The following is a 26,272-nucleotide window of genomic DNA, read 5'->3' as shown; positions in this document are numbered from 1 at the left end:
AGAACAGTGTCACACCTTTCCTTTTTTCCTGCTGCAAATAGATACTCGAGAAGGAACTGTTTTATAGATACGAGAAAGATGCTCTGACACACACATCAAAAGATTAACGTACTGAAATAAAAAACACCAAATTGATAAAAAGGCATTGAGAGAAGTGAAAAGAAACACTATATGCATGTTCATCTGTTTTATCTCATATTGCTCTGGAAACATTAGGAAAAAAGTAACAAGCTGCCCACATATTTAATAGGAATTAATGAACAACTCTTGGCTGTACTGTAAATGACCCCATAAAAGGGAACAGGCTAAGAAGTGACTGGCATCAAGCACAACTCAAAGCTAAGTCTGAAGTTCGCAAAAATCCTGATTTTAGCTCATGACAAGTGATTAATATGCTAATATATATATAGACATCTGTTGAAAGAAACAGATGGTAGCTAATTGCATTTATATTTTTAATTTAAAACAGCAAATAAAGAACAATATTTTTAATAATGTTTTCAGAGCTAAACTATGTAATATATATTTCATGTAACGTATACCCTGCACTTCAGCTCAAAGGTGACAGTTTCATTGAGTTCCTCTCTTTTTCTGTGCAGAAGAGAACAAACAGCAAGTCCTGTTTGGAACTAAAATAAAATAGCTGATAGTGGATTACAGGTAGGGTAAATATTGCTGGTGATAAATAAGGGTTTGTTATAGCTACACTGCACTCAGAAGGGTTTTGCTATGGACAATGAGAAATAGAATATTTGCTCACAGGAAACAGAATTAATAGAAAAGGTTCATTTCATTGTGTGCTGCCAACATCTGCTGTCACAACCGTGGGAAACTCTCCACTTGGATGTTGCCACTATCACCACTCAAACATTGCCACTCTTATCATTATTAAGAAATCACAGAGATTACACCATTGTTAAATCTGTGGGATGTGAGGACACAAACATTATTTTGATCACAAAATAATTCATTGGAGCAATGCCTAAGCAACACATTTCCCTTGGCTAACTGGTTCCTCAATCTGCTAATGACAAAATGGAGAGTTCCTGAAAAAATTCCTAAAATAGAGCAATTTCCAGTTAACCACTGCACAGGGTTTGCTTCAAGCCCTAGTACTAGCCTGATGATGTCCTTGAAAATAATTCTTCTAATAATTCTTCTTCACCACCACAGATTTCCCATTTTTATATTTTGATTATTTTTAGTCTGAATTTGCCAATCAAAATCAAACTTACCAAATATATAACAATAAAAAGATATTTAGAATTTTTCCTACCTGCCAAATCTATAAACCCAAGTCAAATTTTGATCAGTTTGAGAAGTTTTGTACAGTACAATGCAATTATTTCCCCATTCCTCCCTCCTACCATTTAAGGCCATTTTATACCCAAAACTGTTTTTTCATGATTTTCCAGATGTCTAACACAGAATAGCTTTGACCTTCTCATTCACACACAAACCAACTGAATCGATTCTACACTATATATATGTGGAAAAGATATTTAATTGTAAAATAGAAAAAGTAGGCCAGAGTACAGTTTTAAGGGTAATTCTTCCGTGTACAGTATAGATAAACCAGACTTTTTGCTTAAGTTTATATAAACAATTTCATAAAAGCAGTGAACATGGAACAACAAAGCAAAGCACAAAGAGTTTTATCTTACAAAAAACGGATCTGCACAGTAGTTCAAAATTTAATGTAACACAGCACTGAACAATCTTAAGGCAGCTCAGTCTAAGCACAGGACTAAAGCCAGGAACTCCTGAGATCCATTCCCAGGTGACCACAGGTTCACGTGGTGCAAGCCAGTCATTTAACATCCCTCATGTTGCACTTAAACCAGTTATAAAATTGAGACAGTAACACTCACTTACCTGCCTCAGGCAGAGCAGTAAGGGTTCTTTAAAAGATTTTACAATGCTCTGAAGATGTAACGTGCCATAGAAATTTTAAGCATAATAGATCACTGCACAGACACAAACACACAGTATCACAGTGAGGAACAATGATGCTGGCTAGGAAGAGCATCACTACAACATAAAAAAATTACTCGTCCAATTGCGTAATTAAAATGCAAAAGTCCGTTAAAAAAATGTATCACTGAAGTAATTTCAAGGCTATTGGGGAAGAGGGAGACCAATAGGGATATTCTAAAATAGCTAGTATTTGTGTTCCAGTGGAGACATTCTTTTCTATTCATTACTGAACTTTAAAATGTTTGTACAGGAAAATCATAAGACACACAAAGTGAAGTTTCAATGCCTCCACTACCAAATTTTGCCTCTTAATATGTAAATTAAGATACTTTTTTGTTCTTCTTAATTACAAATTACATTCTTCCAAGAAATATATCATCCACAGTAAAACTGGCTGCTAGCTTACTTCAAATGACCTATAGGCTAAACATTTTTCTCATGATTTTTCTCATCTTTGCTGAAAAATACCTATGCAAGATGTATGTGTAGAAATTATAAAAACATGCAGCATATGTACAAACTGAAAAGTTTAAAAAATATTAGCTTCATATACATGTAAATCTACTTGGATATATCTGAAATTAAATATAAAAATTTCACCACCTAAAATAAAAAAAAAAAACCAAAAATGGTTTTCAGAGAATCTGAGACAACTACTTAAAGCTGTACAAAGATTTCCACCTGGAAATGTCTTATTCAGAGAAGCTGAGCTGATATCATGTAGAAATAACTGTTAATTAATTTTGTCACATAATCAAATTTCAAATTGTCAGCTTAAATCAACATCACCCTTAAAACTGTTCTGTTTTTCAGAAGTTAGATTCATACTAAAATCAAAAATTTCACAAAAACATTGGCTTTTCATGTTTCTGGATCCCTTCAAAAAGATTTATCAACTCATTTTGAAACTGTAAAAAAACCAACTATTTACAGTATTTAATTTTAAATACTTTTCACAATTTCTAAATTCAGAGTTTTTATGTTACAAGAAATCAATCAGAGCTCACGGCTTAAGTCCAGTTATCAACTTGTAGCATCTTCTCTATCATGAAATCCCATGGCTGCACCTATAAAGTGTACAGTTCAAGATTGTACTGCAGGTTTTTGAAAGTAACAGGCTTTGCAGTTGGTTCATTTTTTATTAAACAGCTTCTTTATTAGTCTGGAGGCGGTTCATTGCCTCTAACTTCTGCCGATAGGCCTCTGCTTCTTGTTCCTTCTTTAGAAGCTGCTGACGATACTTTTGTGCTTCTCTGTTTGCCTCATCCAGCTGTTTCTGAAGAGTTTCTCTTTCCTATCAGAAACAGAACCAGCAATATTTTGTCAAATAAGTATCAATACAAGCTAAAATGGCAAATACTTTTCCTTTATATGCAGTTCAAGTGTTATCAAGGGTATCATGGAGAAGCTGTTCAGTTCTTACTCGGGCAAACCTTGTATGAATGCTGCTGTGCAAATTAGACCCCAATTAACAAGGAGACAACTCCCCACACAGGGCTGGAAGTGTGGACACAGTAAGCCCGAGTCTACTGAGCTGCAAAAGTACCATGTAAATCTTCACCAAAAAAGAGCTGAATGAAAAAAGCGGAAGCATGGTGATTAAATACAGAATATATTAACATTTCTCCAATCATTCAATCTAACAGGCTTTTTCCTTGCTGTTGTATATCTAATCAGACAATAAAAATGACAAGCTGTTACCATCTGCACTGGAGAGTGTCAGCTGCCCACTGACCAAAGCATAAACCTAACTGTTTCTAAACAGGGACTGATACTCTGCAATCCAGAGGTCTAATTACATCCCCAAGGACACCGTATCTTTATGAATCAACAGGCAATTAGCCAGATAAGCTTTTTTCCTTTTAAAAGCAGCTAGTAAAGAAATTCTTAAGTAACTGCAGCAATCCTTCATACAAGTTTGCTGGGGGTGGATATCAAATGGTTTCCAAGCAAAATGGTATGGGAAATGCCATATCCTCTGAAGTTGCCTTAGGAACTAAGGAGAACGTATTTCCATCTCCAGTGATGTAGGTACTGTCATTTTGTCTGATGTTGCTCTGAGCCCAATTGAAAAAGCAATTTGCTTGAGAAATAGTTTTGTTTTGATCAAATATTCAATCAAATACCATTTCATTGAAGTGCATCATACTTTTATGAGTAAGGTAGTATTGGATTTAAAGTAATTCTTTCCACTGTAGTTAAGTAGGAACAGTAAGGATGGTTGCCAGAGAAACAAGCCATCTCCCAGAGAAACAACTTGTCAAAAAACTGAGGTCCAGTGAAAGCAAGTTGTCTTTTCACCATATTCCCATCCAAGCAGTTCAATATCACATTCCCATTTAATACCTCTAACAGCTGTTAGAAGTTTCAGCCCCCCACAATCCCCTAAGAGCATCCTTATTCTTCTCCTCTGATGCATTCATTTATTTTCGTGGTCAGAAAAATACAAAAATACTCTGCCTCCCTTCTACTTGATACTGTTCTCAGTATTTGTCACTGTCACATTCAGCAGTCACATGTCAGCTGAATGTGATTAAATACAATGACAGAGGTGGTCAGATCATTGCTAAGAGCAGCACCTGAACAGTAAAAACAACAGGAGATTATATTAACAGGTTATAAAGAGACTAGCTGAAACACAGAACAAACTCCTGTAAGTGCAACTTGATTTTCCAAGAGGCTTTAAGAGCTGGAGGCTAGGGGGTTTGCTTCATTTGGAGCATATGCTAGTAAAATGAGAGCTCATCTGATTTTGCTTACTTATTTAAAAAGTTAGGCTTCCACCTATGAAAAATTGGATTCTGCTTTTAAGGCAACTTTAAGGATGGTCAGCCCATGTAGCAACTAGCCTGGCAGATGAAAAATAAACAGCTGAGCCTGCACCTCAGAGGATCTGAAACACACCAATGATCCCCCAGCACCAGCTCAGCTAAAGTTCTCTCTGTAGTATGAGGGGACCAACAGCTTATGTAAAACAGCTTCACAGATTAAAGCCTTGGTGAACAGAGCTACAATTCCCAGGGAGTTGGTCAAAACAGTTGATCCCTCCATACAGGGAAAGGAGTCTTTCCTTTTTGAAGGCTGAGATGTACTGAGCTGGGCATTATCAATCCCATGAACTGGTCTCATAAAAATCATCAAAAACCTAATACTGTCAAGAAGCAAAGCTGCTCTATCTGCTGTCCTGAGCAGAAATAAGGACCTTGGTAGTTCACTGGCAAGAAGTCCTGTGGTGCACTACAAACAGTAAGGGGCTATCCCTGCTATGGAATGTGTGCAAACATTCAGGGATGGAATCACTGCTGTAGAGTGTACACACTGCAAACATTTGGGGATGGAATCACTGCTGTGGAGTGTGCACACTGCAAACATTTTGAGGGTGGGAGGTTCTTGAACATTTTAAGAGTATTTCCCACAGAAGAGAGAACTAGAGCTGCCTACCCAAAAGCAGCACAGCACGTTAAGGAAACTGTAAAAAAAAAAAAAATGGAAAAAACCCAAGTCTCCAAGGCAGGGCCAGAAGATAAAACCAGTATCTACTAGAAAGACTAGCAATTCAAAGCACATGGGTTAGCCCAGCAGCTAACAGGTGTAGTTTTTAGACTGTCACAGTCCAAACAAACAGAATGAGTTCAGGAGATGAAGCCAACTACTCTGTGTGACTAGGCAGTGGAAAGAATCCAATACTTCTAGAGGAGCAACACGTATCTACTGTGAACTCAGTGGTCAAAACTGGTTCTCTGACTTTGACATCTAGAATAGAGAGGACATTATCTCATCTACCAATTTAATCAAACCCAGAAAATGTTCTTGGGACATTCTTTAGAACACAACCAGATGTGTTCTAGAGATCTGGAGTCCTTCTGCATCACCTACCCAGATAAAAAACAAATTACAGGATGCTCAGTGCTCTAAAGAAATCTTCCATTTTACCAGGGAATTTTCTTCATACATGTAACTTTTCATTGACAACAGGAACACCAATAACTAAAATAACCAACCACTCTTTTAAACAACACAAAGACACAGGATATGAATCTATGAATGTAATTAGTTTACAATTATGATTATTTTTTAGTATAATCAAATTATTTTCCTGGTTCTAATGCATGTCACCTTTCAAACATGGAACATGGGAGAAACAGTCAAATTAAAGAATGAAAATAAAGATCATTATGTGTTAATGAATTATGCATGAAAATGAAAAACAGAGTATCAGTGTGACAGGGTTTTTTTGCTGCCATGCCATGCTTAAAATATCAAATTGCTTAGGAAAAGTGCTGTCAATCTACAAAATGAGCTGAAATGTTTTAGCTTAACAGACCCAGAATAGAAAATTTAAAAACACCACTACAGCTTTAGTTGTTCCACAGTACTTTCACAGGAAAGGTTGTCACCTCACATGATGGGAGGATTTTCAGCTACAAAAACTTTCAAACTACAGTAAACTGTTCACACACAATGAACTTAAAACAGGAGAACAAAAAGCATTAAGCCTTGAATCAACCTTTATAATAAAATAAAGGAATGAATTAGAGCGAGGCAAAGAAAACAAACAAGTGTTTTCTGTATTTCCACATTGTAAAATATTTTAAAATATTTTAATGAGGGGAAGGGTCCCACTCCAAATTTAAATATCTACCACTCTCTGTAATGAAGAAATTTGAAGTGAACCAACTTGGTGTGCACTTCTTTAGTAACAGTATCCACTGCTACTAAAGTAAGGTAGTACCATACTCCTGTGAACCACAACAAGGCCCTTAAAGACAACTGGCCTTCACACAGAGGCAGAGGTTTGCGTGTGCATTTCCAGTTGTACAGGCAGGCACAAGAAAGTCATCAAAACTTCCACTTAAAAGTAACAGACCAAAAAACTCATCTAAATCAACTTCTTTCAATATTTGAGAAATGTGTTTCACATATATAAATAAAACTGGTAATCCCCTTAAAAGAATTCTTGGTATTTTTATACCAATTATCTGTAATTAAGAACAGGTAAATTTATCCCCTAACCAATCTGGATTTTTTAATAATTAATTTACAGAATTACTAAAATACTTAAGGAAATGTAATTTCCTTTATTAATAATTCAGGCAGATTTTTTAAAGTGTGAACAAAAGAAATGCTTTTATTGTAACAGTCATACATTTAAAAAAATGCAGCAAGAAAATTTCAACTGTCAGGATAATCTGTAATGACCACAAAGCTGCAAAGGCCAAAAGTATTTGATGCAATAACTCAGGGACACGGAAAGTCAATGATGAGAGGTGGTAATTATTGTTATTGGACATGGATAACATAAAGCACATACTGTACAACAAAAAGTATTCAATTAGGCACAATTTGATAATATAAACAGAAGTTGGAGAATACAACCTTTGATAAATATCATGGAGTTGACAAAATGAGAAGTTACAGTCTAGTCAAAGCAGACAGCAATTTTCATAAACTTTTGACCAAAACTGGTCAGCACAGTTAGAAGTAACAAGAAAAGGAATGAAATGGTTGACCTTTTGTCGCTAGTATAAAAAAAGCTACAATTTTAAACTGAACAACTACATTCATTTATCATATAAAAAGGAAAGAGCTCTCAACATCTTTAGGTCTTTTGCAGTAGAGTTTAAAAAAAAAATGGATGATGCAAAGTTGTGTAATAATAAACTGCTTCTTCAGAATTAAAAAAAAAGGCGGAGGACACCACACAGATAAAAGTTAACAAACACAGAATCTTACTGTTTCACACTTCCATCAACAGTTATCTAGATACCATGAATGGAAAGGAAACATTGCTAAAAATGATCTCACAATCAGAGCATGTGGCTGTAACAGAAAGATGAGGGTACAGTGCTCTCATTCACTCCTGGCAGAAAGAGTCAAGTCACTCAATAACGTATCAGCACCCAGTTTTAAAAACCAGCTAGGATCTTCAAGAAAAACAAAAAAAATGTTCTCATATACCTGAACAAGTGTCACTTTTACATGATCACAGGATCAAACAAACAGCCCTCCTATTTTCTTTTTACAACAACTTTGTAAAAGATGAATTTCAGTTACAGGAGAGACTGAACAAATTAAATTATTCACGCACTTCATTCTGTGGTAACATGGAAATTAATCTCCTGATCAATACAAAAACCATAACCAGATACTCAGTCCTGAACACTGTTCAACACAGATCACGTAATATACTCCTTACTTCTATTTCTGCAGACTCCACACGATTTTCAACAATCTCAATGCACTGTCTCTTCACTGGTGGTTCTTCACTTATTACAGTTTCTTCAGCAATGTCTGTTGCTGGAACTGTTAACACTGAAAATGTATTTGTATGTGTAAATACATTTACTTTGAACAATATTTGCACTACATAAAACTCGTATTATTTAAGTAATTTTATTAACAGTAAAGAATGCAGATACTTTTGCTTGTGAAAACACATCTATATAAAAAAGTGCACAATAAACTCAGTGAAAATCTACTAAAAACTTTAGTTGCTTGTATGCTACTTAAGAACTTTAAAATTCCTCATTATTGAAGCCTACAGTAATTAGCTCTGGAATATCACCGGCATTTTTCACAGAGTAAACAGACATGACAGAAAACTGCAGCAGAGTCACCAGCCTGTCAACTCTAACTTATGTAGCAGACCATTTATATAATATTTCTTGACTAAACACTAAATACAAACCTTGCTTTTGTTTTAATACACATAAACTAGTCTAAAAATCCAGTAGTTATTAGCCATGAATAAGAAACAACTGTCACCTCAGTTGCTATCTACAGCCATTCACCCATAATGATAACAAGGTGTACTAGATCAGGCAGGCTGTGAACCAAATAATTTTCCTCCTGTGTACAACTCTTCGAGCTTCACATTGGGAATCCTCATGAAGAAACCAGAGAAGGGATTATTTTTATCTCAATAGTGCCAGGGGATCTTTAAAAGAAACCACCCAAAGCATACACATCACAAAAAAGTATTTATCACACTATCAGCTTCTACAAACTACATATGGCCCAAAAGAATTTGTGTCACTCTGGTTTCACTGGTTCTGTCAGTGTTGCTCTAAAACTTCAAGCATGTAAGACCTGACATTTTTCAGTGTCAGTGTGTCAGTGTACTGACACTCCATGGACTCACACAGATTGCTTAATGCATCAGATTTCTAAATCCAAGCCTCACCTCCCCACAGTACTTCCAGCAATGCAATAGTGTAAGAATTAGAAGAAAGTTTTTGTTTTACTCCATTGTCTAGTTTCTGTAACAAGTTTGCAATCAAACTCACTGAAGGCAAAGCAAGTAGCTAACACTTTTCTCTTAAATGTCCCATGTCTCCTCCATAGTTCAGTAACTCTTCTATTCTCTCTCCTAAAGCAGAGGCTCAGCTGACATGTTAACCCACTGAACTGCAGAGGCTTGTGTCCGAGCCTTCTCTAATATAAGAACTCATATATGTACACAAAATGGTCCAAGCTATTTGCACCTAAAAAGTTATTAGTATTACTATTATTACTGTAGCTAAAACAGTTCCTCAAGCTGGAATCATACAGGTATGCACTTACCTTGCTGCCCATCTGGCATGGTCACAATGATGGGTTGCCCTATCCCACTGGTAGGAATGGAATGCAGGTTACCCAGCTGAATGCCATCCGTAACTATGGTAATAACCTGCTGACCTCCAGAACTGACCACTTGTTGAATGGCTCCATCCACAGATTCTGCAGTCACAACTTCTTCTGTGGCCACAACTAGCAACAGATTAGTAAAGGAATTAACTAATAAATGAAACTTTTATGATTTCAAATGAATTTTCATACAGCTGAGAAAACATTTATTCCATTAATACTTTACTATATATTATATTTCAAATAGAGTCTTTCATCTGGCCAACATAAAGCAGTCACATTTTGACATATACATGCAACACCATCCTTGCGCAATATAATAATATTGATACACCCCACTTAAAATTGATGCTTTGGGGTCAGTGTTAACAGGTCAGCAAGAACAGCAGCTGCTTTTAAGAATACAAAGAACTTCTGCATTGTACACAAGCTGGACTAAGTTACACTAATAGCAGAATAAAAAAAAAATTAACTTGGAATACTACCTTGAAGATACTTCTCAACCAATGCCTTGCCACTGCATGTCAGGACTCAGCTTAGATTTCTCTACTTAATAAGATGGTCTTCAAGATGCTAACAGATTAAAGGACCCCTAGAGAATCTTAAGTTTTGTCTGTACTCCATGAGTACTTCAAACAACTTTATTTCTTACACAAAGTATTCAACAAGACTAAAGGAAAATTTCTGCAGAACTGACACTTTTACAACTTTGAAAAAGAAAGACAAAGCTTAAGAAGTAAAACAAACCTTGTATGTATATAATTTTACAGGTAAAAGTGAAAAATTCCAGCTTAGCTACTTCATATTCATGATTCAATGAGTATAAAACAGTGAACTCTCACAGTTCTGTATCACTTCCACAAATCCAGGTAGGACAAGGAAAGCCTGCATTCAGAACTACAGCACATACCCCAGCTTGCACTGTATGCTGCAAATGGAGTATTGTGCTACCATCCAACAGTATTTTATTTTCAATTTTTCAGGGTAAAAGCAAAGCCTTTGATTTAAATAACAGACATTAGAGTGTTCTCTATCTACAGAGATGAAATTAAAACCCTATAGACTGTGTTGTGATGTTCAAGATGATAGAAGGTAGATGAAACTTGGAAGCTTTCATCTTTTAAGTTAATTACAATATAACATACACAGAAAAATCACTCTGTAGTTGAAATAATGATTGCAGACATTGTCTTCTGAAGATCTTTATGTTTAGAGATTACTGTCCTATAACACTGCTTAAATATTCACAGAGTGTTTATTCAGGAAATCAGAACAGCAACTCCTACATGAATAAGTGGTGTTGTATTAAACTTGATTTGGCTTCCAAGTATAGGCTCAGCAGTAAGAAAGACCACTGTCACAAAAAAGTCCAAATAGCTCTGATCTTTCAGTGTCAAACTCAGTGTTGGGTTTTAGTTCTGGAAGGAAACATTGCTAGAACTTCTTCAAACTTTGAAAGAAAAGGGAAGATTTTGTCTAAAAAGAAGCTATTCTATATAAAAGGAAAAAAATAGCCCCATAAATATGGTCACTACTCCTTCCTTGCTCTCCTTCCTTATCTATACCCATAACATCACTATTTACTGCAGTACTTCACGTGCTGAAGGAAACTTGAAGTTATGTACTTTAAATTTATTCAATTAGTCTAAATGACTTAGCTTGCTAACCTGGCGTTTCTGAAGAATTAGACAGTGGAGCTGATGCTTCTGCTAAAGCTGCCAACGTAGCTAATACTGATGTTGATGAATTTCCAAACTGTACAGCAGACACTCCTGTTTCATCTAGAAGGATGAAAAAAAAATTAGCTGAAAAATTTAAAACTAGCAAAGTCCCTTTTTCTATTTTTATTGTACTGAAACTTCTAGCACACACTCCATTTTCAGCAGCATTCTGAAGAAGTGCTATTCTAAAGTGAAGTTTGTTAAGCAAATAGAACTTCTGATAATTTATGTCTGTGAAGATTGTTGTTTTAGGTATATACATATTTACAGCACACAAAAAACACTGATGAGAAATATGGTAACTAGTCTTACCATTGTTTTTCCTCACATCTTTTCACTAAATGGTGAAAATCACTGGAAGTATAAAATCCCAGTAGCTATCCTTTAGGCATCTAAATGCCTGTTCTATTGGAGGTATTTGCAGAAGATACCAGACCTGTTAGGTTCACCACCCCTCCAGGTCCGATGATGAACTGCGGTGTGGCTGCGTGTATCGTCACAGTGTCCGGGCTCTCGGGATTCGTGTTGATTTGGTTCTGCATTGCAATCTGGGACACAAAGGTAACAACGTCATTCCAACTGCAGGTATAAAGGAGTTGTTGACCTTGTCTAAGAGCTAGAATTCTTGCATGCTTCACACAAACAAGGGGGCTCACCCTCATTACACTCATGCAATACATATACATTGTGTCCTACCTCCAAGTACATAAGGAACTTTTTCTTTTGGTTGAAATCTGAAGACAGAAAGTCTACTGGAGTCCAAAGAGTTTAACAACACACCACTACTTCTCCCTACCAGTTATGTAAACAATGAGGACAAGGCTCTTTTGCAGATATGCCAGCTCACTTATCTAAAAGAGGAAGTCTGAAGAACCAAGACTGCTGGGGCAGATGTCATGAGAAGCTACTCTGACAGCTTTGCAATTGCCCCGAATTGGATGCGGCAGTCATTTTGTCTTCCTATGAATTACTACTAACTTCTGTTTACTACACACTTTCTGCAATCAGGAGAAGGCTAAAGGAACACACCAGAAGTTCAGACATATAAAGACATAGGGAGGCTACAGATTTATACAGTGGCATAATGATATTTTTCATTTGCTTTGCATTCTTTTAAGATTTATCACTTAATTTGCCTTTAACAACACTATGGAACAGGGAGCACACATTTCCATGGAATTATCTATTAAAATCAATTCTCCAGCATTTCAATCTTAGCTTTTCTAATTCTGGAAAAATTGGCATCTCTTCTGTCCTGTCTGAACTCCAACTAGGAAATTAATACGCATATATGAAGCTAACTGAATACTAGGGGATAGTCAGAATATACTGACTGTCAGAGAAGGGGCTTATTTTTTTACACCTCAGTTGTAAGGACTCCACCTACCTCTGTGTATTACATCACTCAAATTTAAAAAAATAAAAAATATTTATCCTTGACTTTGTAGGTGGTGAAAATATTCTTTGACCAAGTAATGTTTACTAACATTAATCTCATTTCATGTAATGAACTAGACTGGAGTGTGGCATTAACAATATATGGTGTCACAGGTGCTACAGGAAAAGCTTAGTTTAAAATGTGTAATCAAGTACTTTGCTGTAAGTCCCTTAACATGAGGAATTAAAAGTTACCTGTAATATTTCTGCAATGTCTTCATTTCCATTGTCTACTGCAATATCTAATGCCGTTTTGCAAAATTTACTCTGAGCATGAACATCTGCTCCATACTTTATCAAGAGTTCTACAACTTCTTGATGGTGATGTTCAGTAGCCCAGTGAAGTGCAGTCATTTTGAGCATGTCCTTGGCATTGACATCAGCACCATGCTACAAACAAGATCATGGCATAAATTATGTCATTAGAAACATCTAAATTAAGTAATGCTGGTCACAGAATGAAGCCCTAAATTGTTCTTCTCCATGAGGAATGCCCTGATATCTTACATTTACATATTTATTAAAAGTAATCCAATCTATCTACCAAATACCTTATCTACCTCAAAAGGATTACAGATTCCTTAAAGCACATCCTTACTTGAAACAGCAGTAAAAATTCACCTGAAATCATGATGATTTTAATGTAAAATAGATTTCAATTCAACTGGAAAACAAAGCTCTCAATGCACACAGTTTAACTATTCATGTAATTTTAATACTGGTTTCATGACTAAAAGCAAATTGCAAGTATCTGATCATAAACCATTGCAATAACCCCAACCCCACTTCAGACTTGTTTCAGCACTTCGTACCTTAAGTAAGACTTCTACTATGCTGGCATGGCCTTCTGATGCTGCCATATGCAATGGAGTTCTGTCCACTTTGGTTCTGGCATCCCGACTCACCCCTGCTCGCAGCAACACTTCCGTGGTGGAGTAATGTCCATACTGTGCTGCTAGATGAAGTGGAGATGTTCCCAACTGTAATGGAACACAAAACATGCAGATCTAACTGATGTCAGAACAAAGCATTTCTTCTTACTCTGAAGATACCAAACCAGGTGTCAAGCCGCCAATTCAAAACCATTTTCCCTTGCAGTCTCAAGGAGAGGAGCTGTTGTGGCTTCTACAGAATATGAATGGGGGAGGGAATTTGGTTTTGTTTTTTTTTTTTTTTACTCTTTTTTCTGTCTTTTTGGCATGTAACATTTCAAGGGGGCCTAACCCCATTTTTAGTGTTGGTCAACAGGGACCTCTGGAAATCAATTAAATCCAAACTTGTGCTCAAAACAGAGTTTATTTGGAAGTTAGGTCACTAAGCAGATTAAGGCTCTTAAGAGCTTGTAAATGCCCTAGGAATTTTGGGTACCTGACCTGTCTCTACAAGCTACTCAAAAATCAGCATCTCCAAAAGACAACTCAGTACCCGTATATCAGGGAACTCTCAGCTGCACATATTAGGTGGTTAGGACTCTTTTCATAATTCAGACCTCTTACTATACTAAGTGTATAAACACAGTAACTAGGAGGATGATTACTGCTTTTTCCCATTAACCATTCCAAAATTCATCCTGACAGTCACCAGAATGAGTTCATTTACAGTCTGTTACTAAAATGAGTAAGAGGTCATATGAAGAAACAGGCAAGTTTAATTTTGAATTAGACATTATATTATGTGAATGCAGAATTCCAAGAAGAACTGTAATATAAATCCTAAATTGTAAGAGTAGTATTTCTTTCTTCAGGTGAGGAGAGTAAGATGATTTACTTTCTCCACTGCAAAAGTTTTCATTACCCAATCTGTGGTAAAAGGTGCTCCGTTTGCCATCAAAATGCGCACTTCATCATCTTGACCTGCTCGTGCAGCTTCTAAAAGTTTCTTTCCCAAATCTACTAGTGACATCTAGTGAAGAACATAAAGGAATATAAAGACAAAATAATAACATTAACAATATTTTAAATACATACATGTTATCTTCTTTCTTTTTTCAATTATTATTTCTGAACTACTCTGAGAAGTTCAGAAACTGGAGTTAGTTATTTTAGCCATGAGAACAAACTTTATTGATTGCAATAAGCAGTCTGATGTTAGAATTACTTTTGCCAGTCAAACAGAACTCAATATGGGTGTGAAGATTTTGGTATGACAATGCTACAACAACTGTAGCTGTAAAGCTAAACAAAATTTAAATTGAACTGGATGAACATTTCTTATAGCAGAAGGTGGTTTCAAAGCTCTCACCTGATACTGCAGCCTTCTGCAGCTTTGTCCAGCTTTCAAATGGTTCTACATCATGGCTGCTACATCATGCATCCAAGGGCACTATATACACTTATCCAAAATGCCTACATGTATTTAGGAGGTACCGCTGTGTAAATGCACTGAGATAGGTATGAAATACAACACCTTTCTAACATCTTGTCCATCACTATTTTTGTTTACCCTAATTTCTGTACCCCCAGATGCAAAATGACACAATAAGCATATTATACAACAGATACATTAAATAAAACCTTTGCCAGAAAACAAATATTACCTTCTGCTTTAACTGTCTACAGTTACTAAAAACATGTGAAGTAAAAAGTTTTGAGACATGACTGAGATACTAGCTGAAAAACCTTCACATCATGATTGGCTAACCTTGATTGGTACCTTTTACACCAAGGTTCCATATAATACTTGCAATAATATATGTAGACAAATTACACCTGTTTCTGTTGCATCAAAGATGTGCTAGAAACACAACTTTTTAAACTTGCACCATTTTGTACTTGCTATGAAATTTGTTTGGTAAAAAAATTTGAACTAAACCATAACTTATGCTACTAACAAAAAAATACTACTACTAACATTTTGGTACACCTATAGCTATGTTTTACACTACCAGGATGCTAAAAATGGAATTGTTTTTATCAGTTTTATTTCCAGTCACAAACAAATTTAAGCCTGTATTACTAATAACAGCAGTTGTGAGGCCATGCAGACAATGTCCTACACAAAGTGAAGAGTATATCAGTACAGGAAAGAAATCCATTAACATACAAGTCTATCACAAAAACAGTATCTTTAGAAATTTCTCTGTACCTGGCTCAACTGGCACATTGCTCAATAAACTGAAAGCTGTTGACATTGGAAGAAACTAAAAAGGAGACCAAAATACTGCAAATGCAGTACTGAACACATATCAGTAGGGCTGTGAACTAGAGCAGATTACCTCTGTCTACAGAACTGACTACAGGCAGCAATATGCCTGTCACCAAAATACTCCATTAAGTCCATCCTTCTGGTACATGTGAACACATTGATTTGTCTCCAGCCAGAAAAGGGAAGAGAAGCAGGAAGGTGGCAGGACAGGACAAATACTAACAATGGGAAAAGGAAGGAAAAAAGGAATACAGTCAGATGCAGAGGAAGGGACAACAACCGTCTCTTTTCCATAAAGAAAAAGAGCAAAAGAGAAAATCTAGGAAAGATCCTAAGAAATGGAATAAGAGAAAATCTGTCATACCTTTTAAAAAGAGACACTAGAAGTAATAATACCAAACATAAGGCAAGAAATGGCACTTGGCAAGTGCAGCAATGAAATGAAGGAGTACAGCACTCCCTTTAAATGGCTTTTTTTTCCCAGTGGGGCTTGCAAGTTAAGGAGGAAAAGTATGCTCACAGACAGACATCCTTTTTCTGGTGGTCTAATACCACCACATCAAGGCCCTCAGAAGCCAAGGAAAGCCGGATAATGCAAAATACTGAGGTTACAACTAGCTCAGAAAGACAGCTATCCATTTTCCATTTATTTTTGGTTTAAACAGCAGTTGGACAAAGGAACTAATAAAATCTTATTTGGAACTGCTGAATAATTAAGGCTGAAGTAGACCTTTCAAGGTCACGTAGTTCAATATCCCAGTCAGAGCTGGCCCAGGGCTCAGTCCTGCTGAGTTTTGAATGTCTCTCTATGAACATCCTACCACTTCTTTAGCTTCATTTCAGTGTCCAACCACCCTCATAGAAGAGCTGACTTCAGTATATATTCATCTTCCTCCACTAACCAAAAAGACACTCATGATAACAAGTTATACTTGATGTCTGTTAAACTGAATTAAATTAGTCTGTACATTTAACACCCTATTCAGAACCCACTGCCCACATCTATACACTGAAATGAACTGCAAAGCTGTTATGAAAACCCTCTGCAGCAAAACTCAAGCCACTCCCCCCAAAAAAAAATAAATTATGGTGGCCTGCAAAATGCCAGTCTCACTCCCCAGGAGATGTTAGGGACCAACTTCAGATCAACACCTTTTCAAGAGCCTCCCTGAACTCCCTGAATTACTGTGGAGCACAATCAATGATCCAGTTCTCTGCTCAATGCAAAACTAAATAGCTTTATACTACACTTGATAAAAAAATGTTCTAATCAAGGAAAAAAATAACCTTTCATTACCACATATTCCTTACATTAACCAACACTGTCTTGGTTGCTATAAGGTGTTTGTATTTTAAACAAGCACAAAGCATCACACAGGTTGGTATATGCCTCACAATGTAGTTTTTACTTCAGTTAAAAGAGAAATTAATTATGTTTCAGTTCTCATGGAGTACTTGGAAGCATGCTTGGGCCATCTAGTGGAAAAAAGAAAAAAAAACCCACAAATTTCCACTGTTCAACTAAAATAATAAAAATCCCATTACGTCACTAATGCACTAACAGCAGCAAACAGAGAGGCATTTCCAACAAACTCATGCACGTTTAGTCACTTTTAACCAATAAATACTAGCACTCACAAAATTTCTGAATAGTCAACCCAAAGCTGATTTCCACTTGGAGCCCATTCCAAGGACTGGCATTGTAGGAAAGCCCCCAGTGACAACATACCCAACTTCCCCACTACTCATCGCAGTCCTGGGACAGAGCAAAAAGGGTCTGCAGAGTCACAACCTCCCATTCCAGAAAACCTTTCCAGCTGCTCTCTCAAGATCGCTCAGCAACACTACAATAGTGCAGTGATACTATCACAAGCAAGATACAATAATACATTTAAAATTGAAATGAGATTGCTATTTCAAAGACCAGTCTGCTACTACTCCACAGTGCTAAAATCAACTCTGCTGAACAGTGTTGGAGGGTTCTCTTCACTGTGTCATTTCCATCAAGCTCTGCTAAGTATGACAGCTGTGTAACACTTTGCATGAGGACTTTTTTGGAGAATAAAAACATCAGTGGCTCTGAAATAAAGACTTGAGACTGTTGGAGTTACTCTTATGGCAATGTGATAATGTTTTCAGACTTCTAAGAGCTCCTACACAAACGTGTGAAGAGAGGGTTTGGTCTATAACTGAGTAAATAGGGAAGAGCTTCTGCTGGGTTTAGACTTCTCTGGTTTAATCAGCTCCTGAACTTCCACATTACTGCAATGTATTCTGCACAGTATCATTAGCCAGATGCCACAACTAACCGGTAATTTAAAATAACATCAAATTATTATTGCTATTTTACTTATGTTCAAAGGAAAATTATACTACTTTTTCATATCCATCTTAGATTTAGGTTTTTATACACTCTATTAATCTCTGAAGATCACAGTGTTACCAGCAGGGTGTAGAATGCCACTCAACAGTTTAGGTGGAACTGTGTGTGAAATAGGCTTTGTGGGAAGCAAGTGGAGCTAAAAACCTGGCAACTTGGGACACCTGGCTACCACACCACAGTCTACGGACAATAGAGCAGCAGACACTGCAGTCCAAATTAAAATCAAGTTTGGCTTAAAATGTTGCACCATCTCTCCGAGTGGTGTCCTGCCCCCAAGAACCCAGACCTGCTCCTTCTCTATCGCCGCAGTGCTGAGCATCAGCTGGTCAAGATCAACAGGCCCAAAACAGCTGTGGCAGAACATCTGGCAGCATGGAGACCTTCCAGCCCAGCATTTGTCCCAGGGTGCACTCCTGAAAGGGACATCCTTATTCTGGAGGAGCATGGACTGCAGCAGTGCAACTTACCAAAGGTACTCCAGTCAATACACACTGTGTCTCTGGTAAGGATGTCAAATCACACAGCTCCATTAAAGGCTCATTAAACACTTTTCCCTGCTCAAGTGACAGATGGCAGAATTGCACTTAGAAGATGGCTAGAGACCCATCATCTCTCACATCCATTACATCTGGAAAAATAACGTCCTTTCAGAAAGTCTTTTTCTTCCCAGTACTTAAGGAAAAACCAATTTAACCTGCTTCCCCAGAACTGACCTTCGAAAATGCTACCACCCTACTGGTTTTAACATCTCACAGTATTGCTAGAAATTCAGAATAGCCATTTCTAGCTAATTTTATGTGCCTGTCCATACCAAGATCAATAATATTTTGAAGTACAGAATAGAGTATATAGCATCTCATGAACACTTTGGAATCATTTTACATACATGACAATTGCCAGTGATTATAGCAACTTACATGGATAAACTCAAAAAGTTCATGTCTGGTTTTGTATGTGAATCAAACATCTTTTGACAATGATTTCACAAGCAATACTTCAAATATTAATATAATAGGCTTAGACTATCCACATTTCTATCATGATAGTGAAAATGACACTAATATGTAAATTGCAGTCAGCTTTAATTCCTGCGCTTTCTGCTTTCCTGACTGTTGTATTTGTAATTAAATTCTCTCTAGTTTGCTTGAACAGTAATATGACCTTCATGTCAGACATGCATCAGATGAAAATACCTGATCTGAGAAAAGCAAACATTGTTGCATAGCTTAGTGGCAAAGACAGCCAGGCCTGTTATTAATGCAGGTCTGTTCTCCTATTAGGCTCATACATTAACTTAAAATAGCACCAATCAACAATGAACTCAACTCAAATAAAAAAAGGTTTTTCTACATCTTTTTTTATAAAGGAGAGCACAGATTTGTCCATGATCTGTAACATCTAAAGAGTGTTATGCAAAAAGGGTGAACCATTGACACCCAGATTTGGACTGTCACTGCCAACAAGCTACACAGTTTTCACAAATAAATTTGGCACTAGATACCAAAAACGTTAATTTGCAGCAGCTGTGATTGACATAAAGAATCCAAGGGCTTGTGATGCAGCTTTTGAACTGTACCACAGCCTTAGGAGACCGTCTCAGGTTGATTAAGCTTGAAAATATCACCAAATAAAATTCATCCACCTCCTACCTACAACATCCATTTTACCATGAGGAATCTTCCTCGACAGTTTCTGTCTAAAAAAAAAAAAATCCAACTAGAAAACAAAGTGTTTTCAGCAAAGAAAGTAGGTCATGAACAAGTCTCTATTTAGAATATTCTGATCTGCCACATATACTCTTAACTTTACTCACATGGCACAGTTATGTTCCCCTACAAATATTTGTACTGCACACAAAATCCAGCTAACTGCACAGTCTTACTAATAATTCAGAAGTAACGAGTAAATTAAAATAGGCTGAAGAACTACAGGGTATGCATTCACAACTCTGAGCATATGTAACTCTACTATGAAGCATTCACCGTTAAATCAAAGCCACCTTAGCAAGCAGGTTAAAGGAAAATACACAAACGCCTTAAGAACTACCACAGGCGACTTCCTACAGGGGATTTCACCGACGTGCCACCAGCGTCCCACCAACGGAAACTACTTTGAGTATTTGGGGAAATCAGAAAAAAAAACGACAATGCGCACTAACATATCGTATCCCACTTTTATGCTCCCATCATAGGCTTTATTAAGAGTGCAAAGCGAGAGTTACAGACTGCGGGCGAGGGGCACTGCGGAGGGGAAGCCGCTCCCTTCCCGCCCGAGCCGCCTCTCCCCAGGGCACCTTTGGCGCCAAGCTCGCGCACGCAGCCCCGCCGCCTCAGCAGCCCGGGCCGCGGCCCCGCCGGGCCCCCCGGCCCACGCGGGGCTCGGGACCGTGCCCACGCGGCCCACACCGCGCTGCCCGGCGGAGAAGCCCGCGGGACGAGCCGAGCCCCGCTCTGCCCCTCAGCTGCCGGCTCCCTCGCCGGGCGCGTCGCGCTCGCCCGCGCCCCGCGGGCCGCCCAGGCCGCCGCCGCGGCCCAGCGCGCCGCCCGCGCCCCCCGCGCGGCGGGGTCCCCGGAAGGCCGGCCGGCCGCCCGCTCTCCCCGACAGGAAATCCTGGCTGGGCTGGGCGCTGCGGAGGGAGCCGCGGCGCCGGGTTCCGGGGGAAGTGGAATTATTTTTTACCAGCGAAGAGATCAACTTCCACATCCGGTAACAGGGCCCTATACAAAGGCGCAGACTGACCTGGAAAAGCTTGGCCGGCCCGGGGGGGGTGAGGGAGAGACGGGGCGCGGGGACGGGCCCTTACCGTGCTGCCGGCCCGGCCGCCGCCGCCGCCGCCGCACCGACCCGGGGCTCCGCAGGCCGACAGCCCCACACGAGAGTCCGCGCCGCGCCCGGCGGAGGGACACGGCGGGCGGAGGGGAGTGGCGCGGCTCCGCGCGGCTCTGCCCCGCCGCGGGCGCGCGGGCGGGCGCGAGGCGGCGCGGGGCGCCCCGGGCGGGCCCGGAGGGGCGCCCGGCACTTACCATGGGCGCGGGAATTACCTTATTAACACAGACATCGAGGGAAAGGGGCGCGCGGAGGGATACGGCCTCAGCGCCGCGCAGCGCGCATGCGCGCCGCCGCGGGGAAAGGCGGGGAAGCGCGGGCTGGAGGGGCCCCGCCATGTTCCGTTCCGCTGCCCGCCCGGCGGGGGCAGGGCCGGCCCCGCGCTCTCGGCAGGCCCGGGTGGCCTCCCTAGAGGCAGCTTGTGGAATGAAGATAGGGGTCGCTATCACGGGTTACTCTGTGGCACAGAATGGTGGGGCTTGAGTTTCCCGCCTCTTGGCTGCGGGGCTCTGCTTGTGCTCCCACGTGAGGGTGTGCTGTCTGAGCATGGACTTCTCTGTCTTGCCTGTCTGCGGCAGGGCTTTAGAGATAACCACGGAACCAAATCGGTTGGAGAAGGCGTCAGAGATCATAAGAGTCCAGCGTGTGATTCCACACTATCGTGTCAGCTTAGAGCAATGGCACTGCGTGCCAGCTCTACACCCCCAGGGACGGACCGCCTCCCTGGGCATCTCATTCCAATGTCTAATCACCCTGTGAAGAAATTCTTAATGTCCAACCTAAACCTTCCCTGGTGGAACTCAAAACTATGTTCTCTTGTTCTTGCATAGGTAACCTGGGAGAGACAAATTCCTTCCCACGTAGCTATAACCTCGTATCTGGGAGTTGTAGAGGGTGATAAAGTCACCCCTGAGCCTCCTCCAGGCTGAACCCCCAGCTCCCTCAGCTGCTCCTCATAGGACTTGTGTTCCAGGTCCCTTACCAGCTTCATTGCCTTTCTCTGGACCTGCTCCAGCCCCAAAATGTCCTCCTTAAGGGTCTGAGAACTGGATTCAGTATTCAAGGTCTGGCCTCACCAGTTGCAAATCTGAGGAAGCTACACTTTGGGATCATAGAAATAGAACTTGACAGGATGACAGCTCCAAAATAGTCTTCAGATGTTGCTGCTCCTTCAGAGGGCTCTGGCCTTCAGTCCCAGGCTGGTACTGAACCTGACAGCCCAGGCCCTGAAACATTTTTCTCGTAGTTTTGTTTCAACAATCCAAAATAGTTGTGCTCACAATTTCCCCAAAGCTGCTCCAAGTCATACATCTGCTACTGTGAAGCATGGATCTCATAATTCTCATCTTACAGGAAAACATACCAATGACAGAATTCTAGTCTGTTATTTTGGAGATTATAATACCCACTAGATAATTAGAGGAATACTTGTTATAACACTGTTTACAGAGCCGTTATTATTTGCCTTTGACCTATCTAATGCAGCTTTGTACAAAATACCAATAACAAAATTCCAAGGTAACCGTTTCTTTCTGTCACCTGTGGACTGGTTTTTCTGGGCGTGCTGAGCCAAAAGGCGGCAGTACGGAACAATTCCAAATACCTCAGGGCTGCCACTGGTCACTCAGGGCATGGAAACCTTACATCCAACCTTCAGCACGTTCCTTGTTGGCAAGTGTCTGTGTCTCTCAACAAGGAATTAGCATGTCAGGTATGGCTTTTCATTTATGCAGTAGTGGTAGACACAAAAAATGTTACAGTGTGCTCACAGGCGTGTGCCAATAAAACAGGAAGACTGGTGTTAGCAGCAGTGCTACAGAAAAGCCAAAATTTCCATATTACTGACAATCTTTCATAAAGGTGAAGAATGCATTTGGTCCATTAGCACTGTATATCAATTTTCATTAATATGATCACAAAATAATCATGTCTAGTTTTTTTACAGGATTCACCAAAACATGTAAGAGAGAGACATTGTATGTTAGATGTAGGCAACTCAGAACACATTTCACATCTGTAAAGTATGGTTTCTACTTTACCCTGCTTTAGAAGATGGTACTATTTTTTTTTTTTTTTAGCTAACTAATCTAAAAGCACACCAATTTCTACTAAAATTATTTTATTTATTTAGTACTGCTACACAAGAACATATGTGCTGATAAGAAAATGTGTTCTAACCTGAGGCAACCACAGCATGTTATAACATAATCAACATCATTAGCATGTTTTAACAAGCTCTGGAGTGGGGTAAAGCTAATTGCACAGGCAACTCCTCCCCAAACACTTTTCTAATATGGCTGGGGTTTGCCCATACAAGTAAAACCAAAGATTGTATCATGCAATTTTTTCATATAAGAGAAACAATAAAGAGGTTCTCTGAGTCCAGTTTGGACAGCAGTGAGTATGAGTGTCAACATTAATTTGTACACATCCCAAGCTCTGGTATCAGTGAACTTACCCCTTCCATCTTGTCATAACCTTCTGGCATCACTCACCCTGGCTAAAACACATAGAGCAGGTCTGAAAAAGGCACTTACAAGAGTGTGGTGTTATATTCAGTTCAGCTTAGAGTTGTTGGATTCTATTGACTTACTTTGTGTTCACTTTTCTGCACTATATAGAGGACATAGCACCGTTCTCATTTCTCCCAGAACCTTTCACAGATCTGAGCACTCACACTGCAAACTACAGATGGATAAATTGTCTGAGCCTTTCATGTGCCCAGTGCCAACCAATGTTACTGTACCTCTAGGTGCTGTAATATAGTTCAGCTTCCTGGGCAAGGAATTAGAAGTATTTTAGAAGGTTACACAGGGACAGGCATCTCCATGTTTTCTAAACTTCCCTGTTTAGGCTCCATGGCCTCCCTGTTTTCTAAATCACTGATGGAAACTGCTCCAGCTCTCGAGAATTTCCACTGGCAAAACTGAGTACCAGGTTGAAATGTAGTTGTTGAATCCTCTCACCCTCCAACACAGTTAGGATGCAGGCAGGATTGTGGCAGCACAGGGCGTGGAGATGCTCTAAGATCCATTTGTCTAAGATCTCCACGGCATGACTCTACCAGCAAGTCCACACATAGCTGCCAACCCTGAGATACAATGCTTGTAGTAACAGAAGGTGCACAGAAAACACTCATCAACAAAAAACTTGGGAGTGTCCCCTATCAATCCAACTTTCTCTAAACTAAAAATAGGATATTTTTATAGAAGTGTCTCTCGTTCCCACACCAGATTGCACAGTGCAGCAGTTTAACAGCCTATACAAACGCTGGGATGTCCTACAGAATGGGACAGCCTCCAGAGCCCTCTCTTAGTGCCTTGGCCACAGTAACAAATCTAATTCCCGAGAGCCCTGTCGGGCGGGGCAGCAGCCCAGGGAGGCTGGCAGGGCACGGCAGGTAACCTCGCGCTCCCTGGGAGCGCTCTCCAGGGCCGGCGGGTGGTGTTGGGCGAGGTCACCGCGTCTCTCTGCCCTCACACCGCTCCCGGAGCCGCCCCAGCTCCGCGGCGGGTGCGGGTCCGCGTCCCCCGCCCGGCCCGGGGCTGCCGCGGCCCGCAGCGCCCGCGGGACGGCAGCAGGCCGAGCCGGCCCCGCCGCACGGATAGGGCCGTGGCAGTCCCCGCCCCCGCGGGGAGCGGAGGCCCGGCAGGAGGCAGGGAAGCGGGGAAGGAGGGACGCCGCCGAGTTCCGCCCTAGCAGCCATGGCCGCGTAGCGTCTCCTCGGCAGCCGCGCTCGGACATGGGCCTGCCCCGGGCCGGCGGGCGGAGCAGCGAGTCCCCGCGGCGGTGAGTGCGCGGCCGGGCGGCCCTGGGCCGGCGGGGAGCGAGGCCTGCGGGGCAGGGGGACTCCGGCAGTGACGGGAGGGGCGGGCGCCCTTGGAGGGATCCCCGGGCCCAGCCCCGCTGTGCGGGGGAGCGGCCCTCGAGGGGCTGCGGGGGCCGGGGGAGCCGGTCCGGGCCGCACGGGGAGAATCGGGCCTGGCCCGGCGGGGAGCCGGCGCTGTGACCTTGGGCAGCCCGCAGTCTCCCAGCCTTAGCCCGGCCAGGGTGAGGAGCGAGCCCGAGAGCGGCCGGAGGAAGGTGGCAGGGAAGCGGCGCCTCCCAGAGTGCGGCACTCCCGCGGCCGGCGAGCTGCGGTGTCATGGAGATCGCCACAGCCCGGCCGGGCCGCCGCAGCGCTGCTGACCGCCCGCTTAGAAACTTGGAGTTTTCTGCCTCTCTGCCACCTCCCCAGCCTCTTATCACCTCTGCTGTTTGCCTACGCCTTGCAAATGTTCATTTATCTAAATAACAAGCGGAACTATTTGTGGTGTTGCTTAGAATAACTTCCAAACTTCTTGCAGAAAATTCAGTGTATTTAAGAAACTTTATAGTGTCTTTCTTCCCCCTCGGTATCAGTGAAACTGTTGGATGGTTGCCTGTCAAAGGGTTTTCTCACTGTGTGGAGAGAGTCCATGCGAGGCTTGGCAGTGCAGGTTTCAGCAGGGTACGTGGCCGGAGAGAGACCCGTGGTGTGTTACTGCCCTGGTGACTGGTGGCAGTCAGAAGAATGGTGAAAGTTTTGGTAATCTGTGAGCATAATGAACTTGCCATAAGAAGCCCCAGTGGTTATAATCATCCTATGCACATTAGGTTACAGGACTAAGGTCTGTAGTACTAACAATAACAGAGCCTGGAAGAGAGCTAGAGGACTCACAGATGTAAATATGCGGATTGATTGTGTAGTTCAATAATTGAAAAATTCTCAGTCTCTAGACTCACACTGATAATCTTAACAAAACCAACTCTTGTGTACTAAGTGCAGACAGTAAAACTTAATTCTGAGAAAACTGAGTAACTTAATGCTCATGAGAAATCCATTTCTCATTTGTTCAAATGCTGGAGAGAAAAATAAGTGAATAATACTTTATTACATATCTGAATTGGTGATGCACATTACTTGTGTCAGTGTTTCACAATGTGTTCGTGTGTGCACTGCTTGCAGTGTAACTGCTTCAGTGCATCATTCTTTCTGTAGTCATTCCACTTAAAGCTTACTCATATCCTTAGTAAAACTGGCCTGATAATTAGATGTTGAAATACCTGTTACCAACAGGTATGTTTCCCTGTCAGGGTAAAACTATCCATTCTAAGTATGTCAAATGCCTATAATCAT

General features: G+C 40.6%; 2 protein-coding genes across 9 annotated transcripts in view; one reads left to right on the top strand and one right to left on the bottom strand.

Moving 5' to 3' along the window:
- Positions 1-1,486: 1,486 nt before the first annotated feature.
- GABPB1 (GA binding protein transcription factor subunit beta 1) lies at positions 1,487-21,378 on the bottom strand. 5 transcript variants are annotated; one of them, XM_021537538.3, is made up of 9 exons: positions 21,330-21,378; positions 14,556-14,663; positions 13,574-13,741; positions 12,957-13,151; positions 11,761-11,872; positions 11,271-11,384; positions 9,541-9,726; positions 8,174-8,289; positions 1,487-3,271 (listed from the first exon to the last, which is right to left on the bottom strand). In XM_021537538.3, exons 2-9 carry the CDS (start codon positions 14,661-14,663, stop codon positions 3,119-3,121), a joined length of 1,152 nt encoding a protein of 383 aa, XP_021393213.1. In that variant the 5' UTR covers positions 21,330-21,378; the 3' UTR covers positions 1,487-3,118. The 5 variants fall into 5 exon arrangements, with proteins under 5 accessions (XP_021393213.1, XP_021393211.1, XP_021393212.1 ...); XM_021537536.3 differs by lacking the exon at positions 21,330-21,378 and adding an exon at positions 21,312-21,322; XM_021537537.3 differs by lacking the exon at positions 21,330-21,378 and adding an exon at positions 21,092-21,195.
- USP8 (ubiquitin specific peptidase 8) overlaps positions 20,881-26,272 on the top strand; it is a 25,110-nt gene continuing 19,718 nt past the window's right edge. For 2 of the 4 annotated variants that reach the window (XM_021537534.3, XM_021537531.3), the window contains exon 1: positions 24,742-24,903. The gene's annotated coding sequence lies outside the window, so the exon portion shown is untranslated. Of the gene's footprint in view, positions 20,995-24,741; positions 24,904-26,272 lie in introns of those variants that run through there. The other 2 variants (XM_021537532.3, XM_021537535.3) reach the window with 2 other exon arrangements.

This window comes from Lonchura striata, chromosome 11, assembly GCF_046129695.1.
Source record: "Lonchura striata isolate bLonStr1 chromosome 11, bLonStr1.mat, whole genome shotgun sequence".
Lineage (NCBI taxonomy): Eukaryota > Metazoa > Chordata > Aves > Passeriformes > Estrildidae > Lonchura > Lonchura striata.
This window is presented reverse-complemented; position numbering and strand designations above follow the sequence as displayed.

Excerpts from the sequence above, each read along its gene's own strand:
- GABPB1 (XM_021537536.3), bottom strand. Across the intron at positions 13,152-13,573 it reads TAGTAGAAGTCTTACTTAAG|CATGGTGCTGATGTCAATGC; the intron begins GTACGAAGTGCT and ends TCTTGTTTGTAG. Across the intron at positions 8,290-9,540 it reads CATGCCAGATGGGCAGCAAG|TGTTAACAGTTCCAGCAACA; the intron begins GTAAGTGCATAC and ends ATACATTTTCAG.